At 55.7% G+C, this 11,694-nt stretch overlaps 1 protein-coding gene across 1 annotated transcript in view; it reads right to left on the bottom strand.

Moving 5' to 3' along the window:
- The window catches only part of TSPEAR (thrombospondin-type laminin G domain and EAR repeats), a 111,465-nt gene extending 106,748 nt beyond the window's left edge, over positions 1–4,717 (bottom strand). Inside the window, exon 1 of the mRNA XM_015560816.1 lies at positions 4,418–4,717. Coding sequence (XP_015416302.1) covers positions 4,418–4,502 — 85 coding nt within the window. The 5' untranslated portion in view covers positions 4,503–4,717. The remainder of the gene's footprint in view (positions 1–4,417) is intronic.
- Between the last annotated feature and the right edge of the window lie 6,977 nt (positions 4,718–11,694).

Genomic DNA, 11,694 nt, shown 5'->3' on the forward strand with positions numbered 1-11,694 from the left:
CGCCTCCTGCCCCAACACCGAGTTCTCTAAGCCCGGGGCTCAGAATCCACTTGGGAGGATGGGGCGCGGAAGGGGGTGCAGAGGGGACGGGAAATGGGGTGGTCCATCAGGAAACCGGCCCAGACCCGAAGCATGCGCCTTTACTATGGAAAAAGACCGTGGGGAGATCCATGATTTACTTTTAAAGATGGAAACCACAGAGTCAGCGGTTCTGATCTTTACGAGGTTCCATTAGGAAAAATGAATATTCTTTGTTTTCTGATTTCTGTGCAGACAGAAAAATAAAAATAAAAAATACCCCTGTCCTAACAGCTGAGAATTGTTAAAAGGAAAACAGGTGTCAGGGTGACGGAGCGCCCTGGTGTAAGGCGTGGCCTCCTCTGTGCTGGGGGGAGGAGGGGACGGGTGTCCCTCAGACTTGTGTTTGGCGAGACAAGGGAGAGGGGTGTGCTGGGGCCTCCTCCCGAGCGCAGGTCGCTGAACCTGTCCTGACGGGGCAGGGGTTGTCATACATTTAATGTCACGGATGAACTTTTGCTGAAAGTGACATACGTGAAAAGCGTCAGCGCTACAGGTATTGGGACTGGCTTGTCCCTAGTTGCCAACCACTCCGGGGCCCAGTGGAACGGTCAGCCTCCGGCCTCCGGGACCTCCAGTGGGGCCTGGGGCTGCTGCTCAGATTCCCAGGGGCCGGCGGGCGCCGCACAAAGGACAGCGGACAGGAGAGAGAAGCAACCGGCTCCTTAACTGCAAAAGGCTAACAGGCTTGACTCTGTGGATGTGAGCCACCAGCAGGGGGCGTCTCCCAGGACCCGTTTCAGGGGCCTCTCAGGAAAGGGCCAGAACTCACACCAGGAATCACCCACTGAAGCACCACCCACCCCACAGAGCTCCCGGTAGAGAAGTCCAAGGACAAAGAACCCGAAAGGATTCGGCGCTCCCACCCTGCTTACTGCCCCAGCTGCAAAGGGGTCCATGCCCACTGCCTCCCAGCCAGCTGGCTTTCCAACGCAAATCTGTCCCCAGCGTTTCCTGGTACTTCTCCATCTCCAAGGATGCAGGGCACGCCAGGTCTGACCGCTCTACCCGCTCCTGCATTCGGCCCACCCTGGGGTCCCGGCGGAAAGCCTAGGCCATGTGGCTCCTCTGGGTTCTCCCGGCCTCCTGCCCAGGGGGGCACAGCTGTTTGCTCTGCACAGCTGCCGTTCGATGGAGGTGTAAGTCCCCAGCCCTTGGGACGCACTGCCTTCTGCTGTGACCCAGTGGCAGGCACAGCCGCCGTCCTTGCCTAGATATTGAGCAAATGAAGGAGGGAAGGAGGGGGCGTGGAAGGGTACCGTGTGGATTAGGCCCCGAGTCCTGGGTGAGGACCCACCTCTGACTGGTCCCAGGTGACAGACGACACTCACAGACACAACACAGAAGCCAGACACGGATCCCCTGACTCCCCATCCCCATCAGACACCCCACTCAACCCTTTCCCTGCCCGGCTCCCCTAAGCCTGTCAGTGACCCCGATGCATTGGGTCAAGCTGTTCCCACAGAATTCTCCACCTTGGCCTCCTGCCTGTTTGGGTCAAGCTGAGCTGGGATGAACAACAGGGACTTTCCACCAGCACCACCCGGCCCCCACCCATGACCGCTGCCCCTTCCCTGATGGAGAGCTCCCCCTAGAACATGCCCACCCAGTGTCTCCCCAAAGGACACCCACACACATATCATGCAGCTGGAACCACAGGCCTTTTATAGGAGCTGAGTGGATCTTCGCAATCCCTATTTCAACTTTTCTATCCCAAGGCAACTGGCCCCTGCTGAGGGGTCCAGCCTCAGAGGGCACAGGCTGGCTCCAAGGGTCAGGGAGGCCGATAGCATGAAAGGCATCTTGGCCCAGAATCCTGCCGGCCACACTCAACCTAGGGAGCCCACCCAGCACACCCCAGGCCGCCCGGAGCCCCCTCCCATCCTGAGGCTGGTCCAGTGGCTGCACCTCCCACCTGGCCCCTGGCCCCTGGCGGCTTGTTCGTGCTGACCACCTGCTTGGCTGAGAGTGACACTTGACCACCAGACAAACTGTGCGGCAGGGCCAGCCAGTCCCCAGGCCCCACCTCTCTGCAGAGGGTCCCAGCCACACTGCCTTCCCGCAGGAGGTGTCCCTGGCCATGAGCTTGCCCGAGAAGGGTCTGGTGATCTGCTGCTGGTCAGTGTGCTAATCAGCTGGGGAGCTGCTGGTCAGTCCACACCTGAATGGTCCTGGCCAGTTTCCCAGTGACCCCTGCCCAGACCCCATGCTCACTTTAACTGGAACACAGCTCCTGCAGTCCCAACCCTACGAAAGCCAGCTGAAGTGGCCTGCTTCTTGTCCAGACAAGGCCCTCCCTCCCCACCCCTGGCCTCCTGCACCGCCCCTCCCCGTACCTCCTGAAGCCATACAGACACCAAGTCCCTCTGAGCCATAATCCCCTGTTCTCCCAACTCCTGGGCCACTCCAGCCTCTGCATTTGCCCAGGCTTTGTAAGGTGCGCTTCTCTCCCCTCTGCTGCCCCACTGCCCGGGGACGTGAGAATCCGAGCCTGGAGGCCCCCACAGCCCTGCAGTGGCCTGAATTACAGCCTGATATAGGGAGAGAGTGTGACCAGGGCAGAGCGAAGGCACAGTGGTGGCAAGCAAAGCGGCCCCCTCCCAGCCAGCACCCTCCTGAGGGGAGCGCACAAGCGGAAGCCGTTACCGCTGTCCTGTGACCTGCACGTCAGCCACCAGCCACCACTCCAACCTGGACAGAGTCGGGGCCAGGACTTCAAATCCCGGGCACCACCGCCGAGGCCCCCGCATCTCCCATGCACGCAACGACAGGCCCATGAACAGAGCCCAAAGGAAAGTGAAGTCCAACCCCTACACACACACACAACCCTGCAGCGTAACTTGCGCGCTTTGCAAAACTGAATGCAATCAGAGCGGTGTTTTTAACTCTCCGAGCTCCTGACTCGCCTCTATGCAAGTGTCTTGGGAGTGTGCCAAATGCAGTTCGATATTACTTACGTGACTTTTATCTTTCCTCTCTCGATGGTGGTATTTAGAACTGGGTCATCTTTTAACTATTTGCAATGTACCTCCAGGGGAGAGGGGGCGGGCTTTATAAATAACCTTTATTATTATGCAGGTTGATTCTGTTCCCAGCGCTGAAGGGAACGTGAAGGTACATGTCAGTGACTCATCCGCACCGGGACACTGCCGCGAACTCAGGACGGCGCGGGGTCCTTCGGGGGCTGCTGGGACCCCGCGTGCTGCTCCCTCTGCCAGGGAGGGAGCTGGGCTTCAATCACGTGAAGCCCAGGGTTTTCTCACAGGCTGACCTGGCTCCTGCATGATTTTCAAATCTGGTGCCCAAGACAGTAAAGGGGCAGGTGCAGCACCCTACTCAGGCGCCCCTACACCCCACGCAGCGGCTGCCCCAGCGCCCCACGGGCTGCTCACCTCCCACTCGGGGGCCCTGGCTGCTCAGGATGGGGGCTGGGGGCTGTGATAGACACCCCCACCCATGCCAGTCAGTGCTCCAACTTAGGTCGTCATCAGGCATCTCCTGGTCTCATCATTGGGAACCAGATGCCAAAGAGCCATGACATGGAGGGGTTTCGCTGGCTCCAGGGAACCAGGGATGAATAATTTTCAAATAAAGCCAGAAGCACACAGCAACGCCTCTCGGTGACGCCCTGTGACACCCCCATCGCCACGGTCGCGAGGCCACACGTGCCTACATCACTTGCTCAGGGTCCAGCAACCGGCTTTCTGGCTACCAGGCCTCGGTTCCCTGTTACTTTGCTTTGTTTAATTATTATTTTTTTAATCTCTTGGTAGATAATCCAGGAAGGTCTGACGGTGTCATGGTCATTAGCCAGTCCACTCGGCCTTTCTGAAAGGCATAATTTGCCCCCACTCCCGTTTTGCCCACCCGGCCGCCCTGGTGAGCTGGCCAGTGGAGCCCCGCTCTGATGGACACCACCCTAGAAGGTGTGTTTGGGGCTGTTCCCATCTGCCTCACTTCTCCTGGGACAGAACTACCAGGCTGGGGGGTCGGGGGCGGCCTGCGCGTTGCTAAGTGCAGCCCTGGGCTCCCCGCCTCCTCGAGGGCTTCATTCCTAAAGCAGGTGTAAGTAAGGCCCCTCCCCAGGAGGGCAAGCAGGTAAATACATGTGAAGGGCCTCCGATGGCGGCTGCTTCACTCTTTGAACCAAGTCCCCACCCTGTTAGCAGTTAAAGACGAGTTTCCATTGTGATTGCCTCCCTGCTCCCTTTCATCTTCTCCACCTCTGCCCGGCCCACCCCTACCTGTCCGAGGGCACCTGGAACGTTGACTCGCGTTAGGAAGTGGCACTGAGTGCATAGCAACCCCCTCCCAGCCCCCAGGGCAGCAGCCCCCTTACCTGTGCAGGGCTCCCATCGCCGGCCACCTCGGCCTGGAGTCACCAGGGGCAGGAGCACGGCGCACAGCGTCAGCAGGACAGACATGAGGGGTGTGGGTCCCAAGCTCCATCCAGGGCACGCACCTGGCCCGAGGGGAGGCAGCTGCTCCTCAGACGCCTGGGTCAGCCCTTGCCCGGGGGCCCCTGGCCGTCACTGGGATGGCCACATGCCAGGGCCTGCGGCAGGGACAGAGGTGGCCCTGGCGGCAGCCCGCGTCTAGCCGCTCTGCTGGGGAGGCAGGTGGTGCTGGCAGGTCGGGCTGCAGCCGCCCGCGTCTATCTCCTCATTTCCGCATGGGCTCGGGTCCTGAGGTGCAGGTGACAGCTGATAACATCTCCGCACGGGCCTTGATTAGTCATTGGCAAAGCACATTTTTCCCAAAGGAAAGACAGAAATAGATCGTCCAGGGGAGAGCGGAGAGCAAACCAGAAAAACTCAGAGAACCAGTTTTCCTCGCAGGTAGCGCTCCGCTGGCAGCCTTTGGGACTGAGCTCGGCCACCAGCTGGGGGCGGGGGGTGCAGCAGATCCCCGAGGGCGCTGGATGGGCTCCGCTGCAGGTGCCCCACTGTGCTGGGGTCCGACGACAGGCCCCCACGCTCTCCCGGGCCCCGGCCCCAGGTGCCCGCGCTCTGCTGGGTCCCCCGGTGGCAGCGGCAGGTCCCCACTCTCGGCAGTGGACGTCCCCCTTTTATCTGGTGCCCGGCCCTCCGGAGGGTGTGTGGGTTTGTCAACTGTTGGGTTTCAGGAATTTCCCTCCGGAGGGAAGTCAGTCCTTCAAGGGAACAGCTAATGAGAAGAGAGGCGCCCGGGGGAGGGGAGTGTGCACGTGCGTGTGCAGCGGGTGGTTTGCATCTCAAGGCCCAGGGTCACTCTGGTCTGACCTCTCCAAACCCCGACGTGAGGTGCCGCTCCAGGTGGACGGCCGTTAGGTGTGGCTGGTCTTTACAAAGCAGCCTGCCCGCCTGCCCCTCCCAACGGCTCGGGGACAGCCTGGGAGGGAGTTCCCAGCAGTTGGCAAGGGGCTTATGCCCTTGTAGGAGACCCCTGGCATCCCAGTCCCGCACTGGCAGCGGCCCTTGGGTCAGTGGGACCCCTCTCAGTGGCCCCTAAAATGCAGGGTTGCCGTGTGAGCCCCAAGCGCCCCTGGGGAACCCCAGCTCCAGGTCTGGGCAGAGGCTGCTTGGGACACAGGTGTTTGTGAAAAGCACACCCCCGAGGTTGGGGCTTGCTGGAGGGTGGAGACAGAGGCAGCAACCAGGAGAGAGACAGGCGGGGGGGGTATATGTATATGTATAGATATGTGTATATGTATATGTGTATGTGTATATATATATATTCAACAGATACTAAGAGACAGTTTTCGTCCTGGTCATATGGTCATATGGTCTCAGTTATCTGGGGTTGCATGTGAAGAGAACCTGGAAGTGGCTCTTATTACACAGAACCCCATCCCCAGCCCCAGGTGAACCCCTCCCCCCCGGACCCGCAGGCCTGGCTGGCACACAGTGTGGGGACAAAGGCTCTCTGACCCTCTGGACCTTAGGAGCTGTGAACCCCACACTCCCAGTAACAGTCATTAGAACCACTGTCTGACCAAAGGAAGGACATGGCCCCCCAGATGTGAAAGGCTGATCTTTGGGGGAAAGGCAGCTGTGTAAACTGGATAATCGAGCTTTCCTCTTCTTTCCCAATTGAGAACTTTGGGGGGTCACAGTGGCCCTGGGTGGGGCAGGAGCAGGTCAGGAGGGCAGGGGACTCCCCACAGGATGGGAGGTGTCACTTGTGCAGACCACAAACCCAGGCCCCGTCACTGTGACTCCTGTCAACCTCACCAGGTGACCCTTGACCTCCGGCTCCAAGTCTCTCACTAACCTTTAATGGGTTGATAAAAATGAGATCATGTGTCATCTTTTAACAACCAGATTTGAAGCATCAGAATTGTGGTGCCTTGAACCCTCCCAGGAAAGGTTTCCTCTGTTACATCCGACCCAGTAATGCTAGTAATGCTCTTGATGACAAACGGGGTAATTAGTGGGATCGCGTTCCTATTTTAAAATACTAACGGACATGCCTGCACGCAGAAAAGTGCTCAGAACTGCCTTCTCTAGACTGGGCCCCGTATGGCCCTGGACAAGTCACTTAATTTGCAGGCTCTGTGCCTGGTCGGGGGACCTGCATGGGAGGGAGAGCCTGCAAATTAAGTGACGGGTGCAGTCCACATACAGCAGCGTTTCTGCAGACACGCTGCCAGCACGCGGGCTCCGAGGTGCCCAGTGAGAACAGGAGACTCGGTGTGGGATTCCTCCAGGTCTCCTCCCTGGGACACACCAGCATAGCCACTCCATGAAGGTTCTGAGGCCCTCCCAACAAAGAATGCGCTTCAGGTTTCCTGCCCGTGTTCTCCATGCTGAATTCACTGCCCCCTGCCACACACTGCGGTCCCAGGAACCCATCAGACCAGCCCAGGTGTAAAGAGCAGAGCGTGGCCCTGCCACAGTGTCACAGACCAGAGCTCCTGGCACGACTGTTCAGAACCTGGTCAGACCTTCCATTGTCGGGTGTCCCCCCTGCAAGAAGCAGGCTGGCTACATGTCCTATTGGGAGCCACGACTGTTCAGAACCTGGTCAGACCTTCCGTTGTCGGGTGTCCCCCCCTCCCCCCAAGAAGCAGGCTGGCTACATGTCCTATTGGGAGCCAGACACAGCCCCGAGAGCCCCCGAAATCAGGCCAGAAGACCAGCCCACCCTGGGCCGCCCGCTGCCTTCCCATGAGAAAATAGGAAATCTCCCAAGAATTTCCCCCCAGCACATCCTGTTGCCTCCGCTGCAGACCTCTGTCTCTCTCACCTCGTTCCGCTCACTGGTGGAGAGGAGGGCCACGCCGACTCTGCTGGTACAGGGCTATTTACCCACGTGGATGAGTGTGCACCACAGGCACTCGGCTGGGGCTTCCTTATGGCGTGACCCCTGAGAGCATCATCGTGTGGCGGAAGGTGGCCGTTCGTGTGTCCCCATCTCCTCGGGGGCTGTTCAACATACCCCAGCCAGGGAATGGCGCTTTCTCTAGGAAAATGAGATGAAGTGACAGGTAAAGGAGAAATTGGAAATGATAACTCCATGTTACAAAAATAAGATGCTAAAGCCATGCACTCCCCCAGTTTGCGGTTATATGAAGTTAACCTGTCACTGATGTGGAATACTGGGGGGAAATGTGACCACGGGTCTAGATAGACTAGAATAGGTGGCAGGCTTGGACAGTGAGCAATGGCTACCTACCTGGGCTCCCACCTGGCACCCAGCGTGGGACCATCAGTCGCTGACACCTGGAGGGGTGCATGTGAGGCCCAGGGTCTCCAGGAGACGCAGGTTAGAATTCCATTTTGAAAGTGATTTCATGAGAGAGGTCTCGTGAGGTTATTGAATAAGAGAGTAAGACTTGGTTTTTCCGGTCACCAGATTTCCTCGGATCAGCAGGCCATTAACTCTTTGTCTGCTGAACAGTTGCTGCAAATATTTCATCCCTATCACCTCTTTTTTGATGCTTTGGTTTAATTGCTTTTTTTTTTTAAAGGAATGCTTTTTGGTGCTTTTGTCTTTTGCCAGGTATTTTAAGCTTTTATTTAGTCAGTAACATTTTCTTAAGACCTATGGATCTTAAAATACAATTTTTAAATGTCTCCAGGGTCTTGTTGTGTTTATGTTTCGCTCTCCATTCCGTCTGGAGCATGAGCATGAACATGGGCAATGCAGTGAGTGGGACTCCGTTTCCAGAAGCTGTCGTACACCGTTCATTAAATGCCTCCCCTTCCCCGCCACCTGGAAATGTCACATTTAGGATGGATTAGGCTCCGACATACATTGGGGTCCAGTCCATTAACCTTTGTTTTAAAATCCTTTAGTCTCTTTCCTTTGCCAGCATATTATCTCAATAACAGTCTTTATAGTAAGGGTTCATGCCTACAGATACAGGACATATGTATCAGCCTTCCCTTTGCATAAATGTATTAGCAATTCTCACATATTCTCTCTTCCATATGCACTTTAAAAATTATTGGTTCTCATCTTCACCTCCCAAACCAAAATCAAACAAACAATAAAAAACATCATAGGACTACCCACTGGCATGGTATAAGTTTGTAGATCACTTTCAGAATAATGAACATTTTTATGAAACGACATCTTCTGACTCAGTCACACATATATCTCTGTTTATTCCAATCTTGAATTAGGTTCATCAAAAAATGTTAGTGTTATTCCTGTAAATATCCTCTAAACTTACTTATATGCTATATTCTCATACGGTGTGTGAATGTGTGTGTGTCTCCAAGCTCTCTGTTCTGTTCCACTTCTCCCTGTAACTCTGCCCATTATTGCACCATAAATCCCGGTGCCGTGTTGTTAGGTGCATATATGTTTGTGACCACTATATGCTCCTGAGTTATTTCTTTCCTGGTTGGTACAGAACATTCCTCTTTATCCAAAAGGTCTTATATTTCTACAGGTTTGTTGAACGTGTTTTGCTGCTTTGGTTGTGGTGCCTTGTTCTTTTGTATCATTATAAAAACTGCACCTTTGTCTTGCTGCCCAGTGTTGGTGCTCTTTCTAATCTGGGCGGATCACTCGATGTTGCAGAAATCGACTTGCTCCATGAAGATAGCACAGCAATAAAAGATAAAGATGAACAGAGCCCGAGCCTCACCCATGCCACAAGGAGAGAGGAAGAGCGCTCAGCAAAGGGGTCTGAGGGGAGAGGAACTCGATCTGCCTGAGGCCTGTACAGACGAACTGGTAGGAGCTGGTAGAGTAAGATCCCAGTGCTGCCCTAGAATTAACGTGTTTATGAGGTGGGGTAATACCAGGGTCTCTTCTTTGCCCTTAATGTGAATGCACTTCATCCAATCAGCTGAAGACCAGAAAAAGACAGGCTCCTTCAGGAGGGAGGAAATCGGCCTTCAGACTTGAGCTGCAATACCAGCTCTTCCCTGGGTCTCCAGCCTGCCAGCCCACCCTGCGGATTTTGGACTTCGTGAACCTGCTAGCCTCCACAATCACGTGAGCCAATTCCTTCAAATATCTCTCCTGATACATAGATAGATGATGGGTAGATAATAAATAGATGAATAGATAGATGGATGGATGGATAGAGATAGATAGGTAGGTAGGTAAGTAGGTAGATAGATAAGATGAATAGAAAGATGGATGGATAGAGATAGGTAGGTAGATAGAATATATAGACATATCCATATATGGCTATGTCTCCTGTTGTTCTACTTCTAGAACCCTGACTACTACAGCCAAGGCAGTTCTTCTTGAATCATGGTCCGAGGCGGAGGAAGTTGAGCTGAGAAAGTGAAGCAGCCTTATTTCTAGAACCCTGAATACTACAGCTAAGGCAGTTCTTAAATCATGGTCCGAGGCAGAGGAAGTTGAGCTGAGAAAGTGAAGCAGCCTTGCTTTTAGTACTCCTATAAATTGGAGTCCCATGTGATGTCACTTTAGGGGGAAAGATTCCCCTAGATTAAATTTAAGTCTGGAAACCACTGTTCTGGGAATTTCTATGTGGGACTCATTTGCGCGGGTGCCAGCAGTGGGATCTCTTCTAAACGAGTCCCTCTTTCCCCGAGTAGGTGATGCCGTGCCCGAGGCATTGTGAGCCGTTTTCTGCACCCTTTGGTCCTAAAATTACATGCCATAGAGTCTAAGAGGTCTTTCGTATGGACTCACCCAGGCAAGCCCTATCCGAGGGCTCAGCAATGGAGTCTTATTTGCGATTCAAGGAGGGCCCTGGGAGTTTTCCTTCGAGGGCTCTGGGCTCAGCCAGGTTTGCTCACAGTGGGTGTCACAGTCATGTTTGGGGAGCACATGTGGCGTGCGCTGAAGGAGGCCGTCCATCCCACAAAGGACTGACTCCCCATTTGCTACTTTTCTGAACACCAAAACCCTCTGCTGAAGGTCATCGTTAAGGCCTTGCCCATGATGCTTTCTCATAGGAAACCAATTTGGGGGAGGGGGGGTAAGAAAGAAATATTTCCCTCATTTTCTCCCATAACTGGCTTTCAGCTTCATATAGCAACAACTGCATTTGTGGAATCACTCGAGTTGGTCTTACTAGCTGGTTATGAAAAGGGAGGACAGGCCAGGGGGCCGAGCGGGAGGGCTCGCTACCTTGTGCTGTTCCTGAGCCCTGAAGTCAGGACGGGGGCTGTCGGGTACACGTGGGCCGCGGGGACAAATGGCGCTGCCTGGGCCTCGCACTGGGTCCGCCAGCCTGTTTCCTGTCCCTGGCTCACCAAGCCTGTCATTTTCAGCTTGTGAGGGGCACTAGTCCCACCTCCAGGCAAAACCTATCCTTACCACACAGAGCATGTTCTTAAAATTCTTTACAGCTTAACCTACAGTAATCTCACCCCGATAAAAGCAGAGGTTTTGCCTTCTGCTCCGAGCTGCATTGTAATTTCCCCAACAACCTGCTGAAAAGACCCAGGGAAACTTAGCAACCGGCAGCCGGCCTGGAGGGAAGCTGCAATTACCAGGGTGCGAGGCCTGCGGGCAGCAGCACCCACTTCAAAGGCGTGAGGGGCGGGCGCGGGCAGAGCTGTAATTAGCCAGGCCGCCGGGCACCAAAGCCCCGCGTGCGCACGCACAGCCGGGGGGAACAAAGGCGCCCAGTGTTTGATGTGAATCACCCAGAGTCCGGGAGGAGGGTGTGCACCTCCGCCCTGCACCCAGGACCCCCGCACAACGCACATCCTCTCTGGTCAGGCCCACCGTGGACACCTGCGTAGGAAGAGGCCTGAAGAGCAGAGGCCACACCCTCCCTGCCAGGGGACCTGAGCGCTGCAGAGGGGAAGCACTGGCTGGAATGCCTCCCCAAGGGCCCACGGGGGGGAGAAGGAAGCATGAGATTCCTGGTGGCTGACCACTGGCCACTTGCCAGATGGCCAGGCCCAGGCTGCTCGCTGGTGATGGCTGGGCTGGGAAAGGGGCACGCCCAGCAGGGGGTGAGGTCAGGTGTGATGACCTCACCCCCCAGGAGAGTGGGCCCCCCCTCTCTGAGGACAGGGGTCGGAGCTGGCATGTGCTTCTCAGGCAATAGGGGCAGAAGGGAAAACCTCAAGACAGGAGGAGGAGCTGGAGGGTTCTAGAAGGAGCCGAACCCCTTGCAGGGAGGGGAGGGCCTGAGGCAATGGAGGACTGTGTGCCACCAGAGGCCACGGAGGCAGGGAGGCTCAGGTC

Source organism: Myotis davidii, unplaced genomic scaffold, assembly GCF_000327345.1.
Source record: "Myotis davidii unplaced genomic scaffold, ASM32734v1 scaffold1476, whole genome shotgun sequence".
Lineage (NCBI taxonomy): Eukaryota > Metazoa > Chordata > Mammalia > Chiroptera > Vespertilionidae > Myotis > Myotis davidii.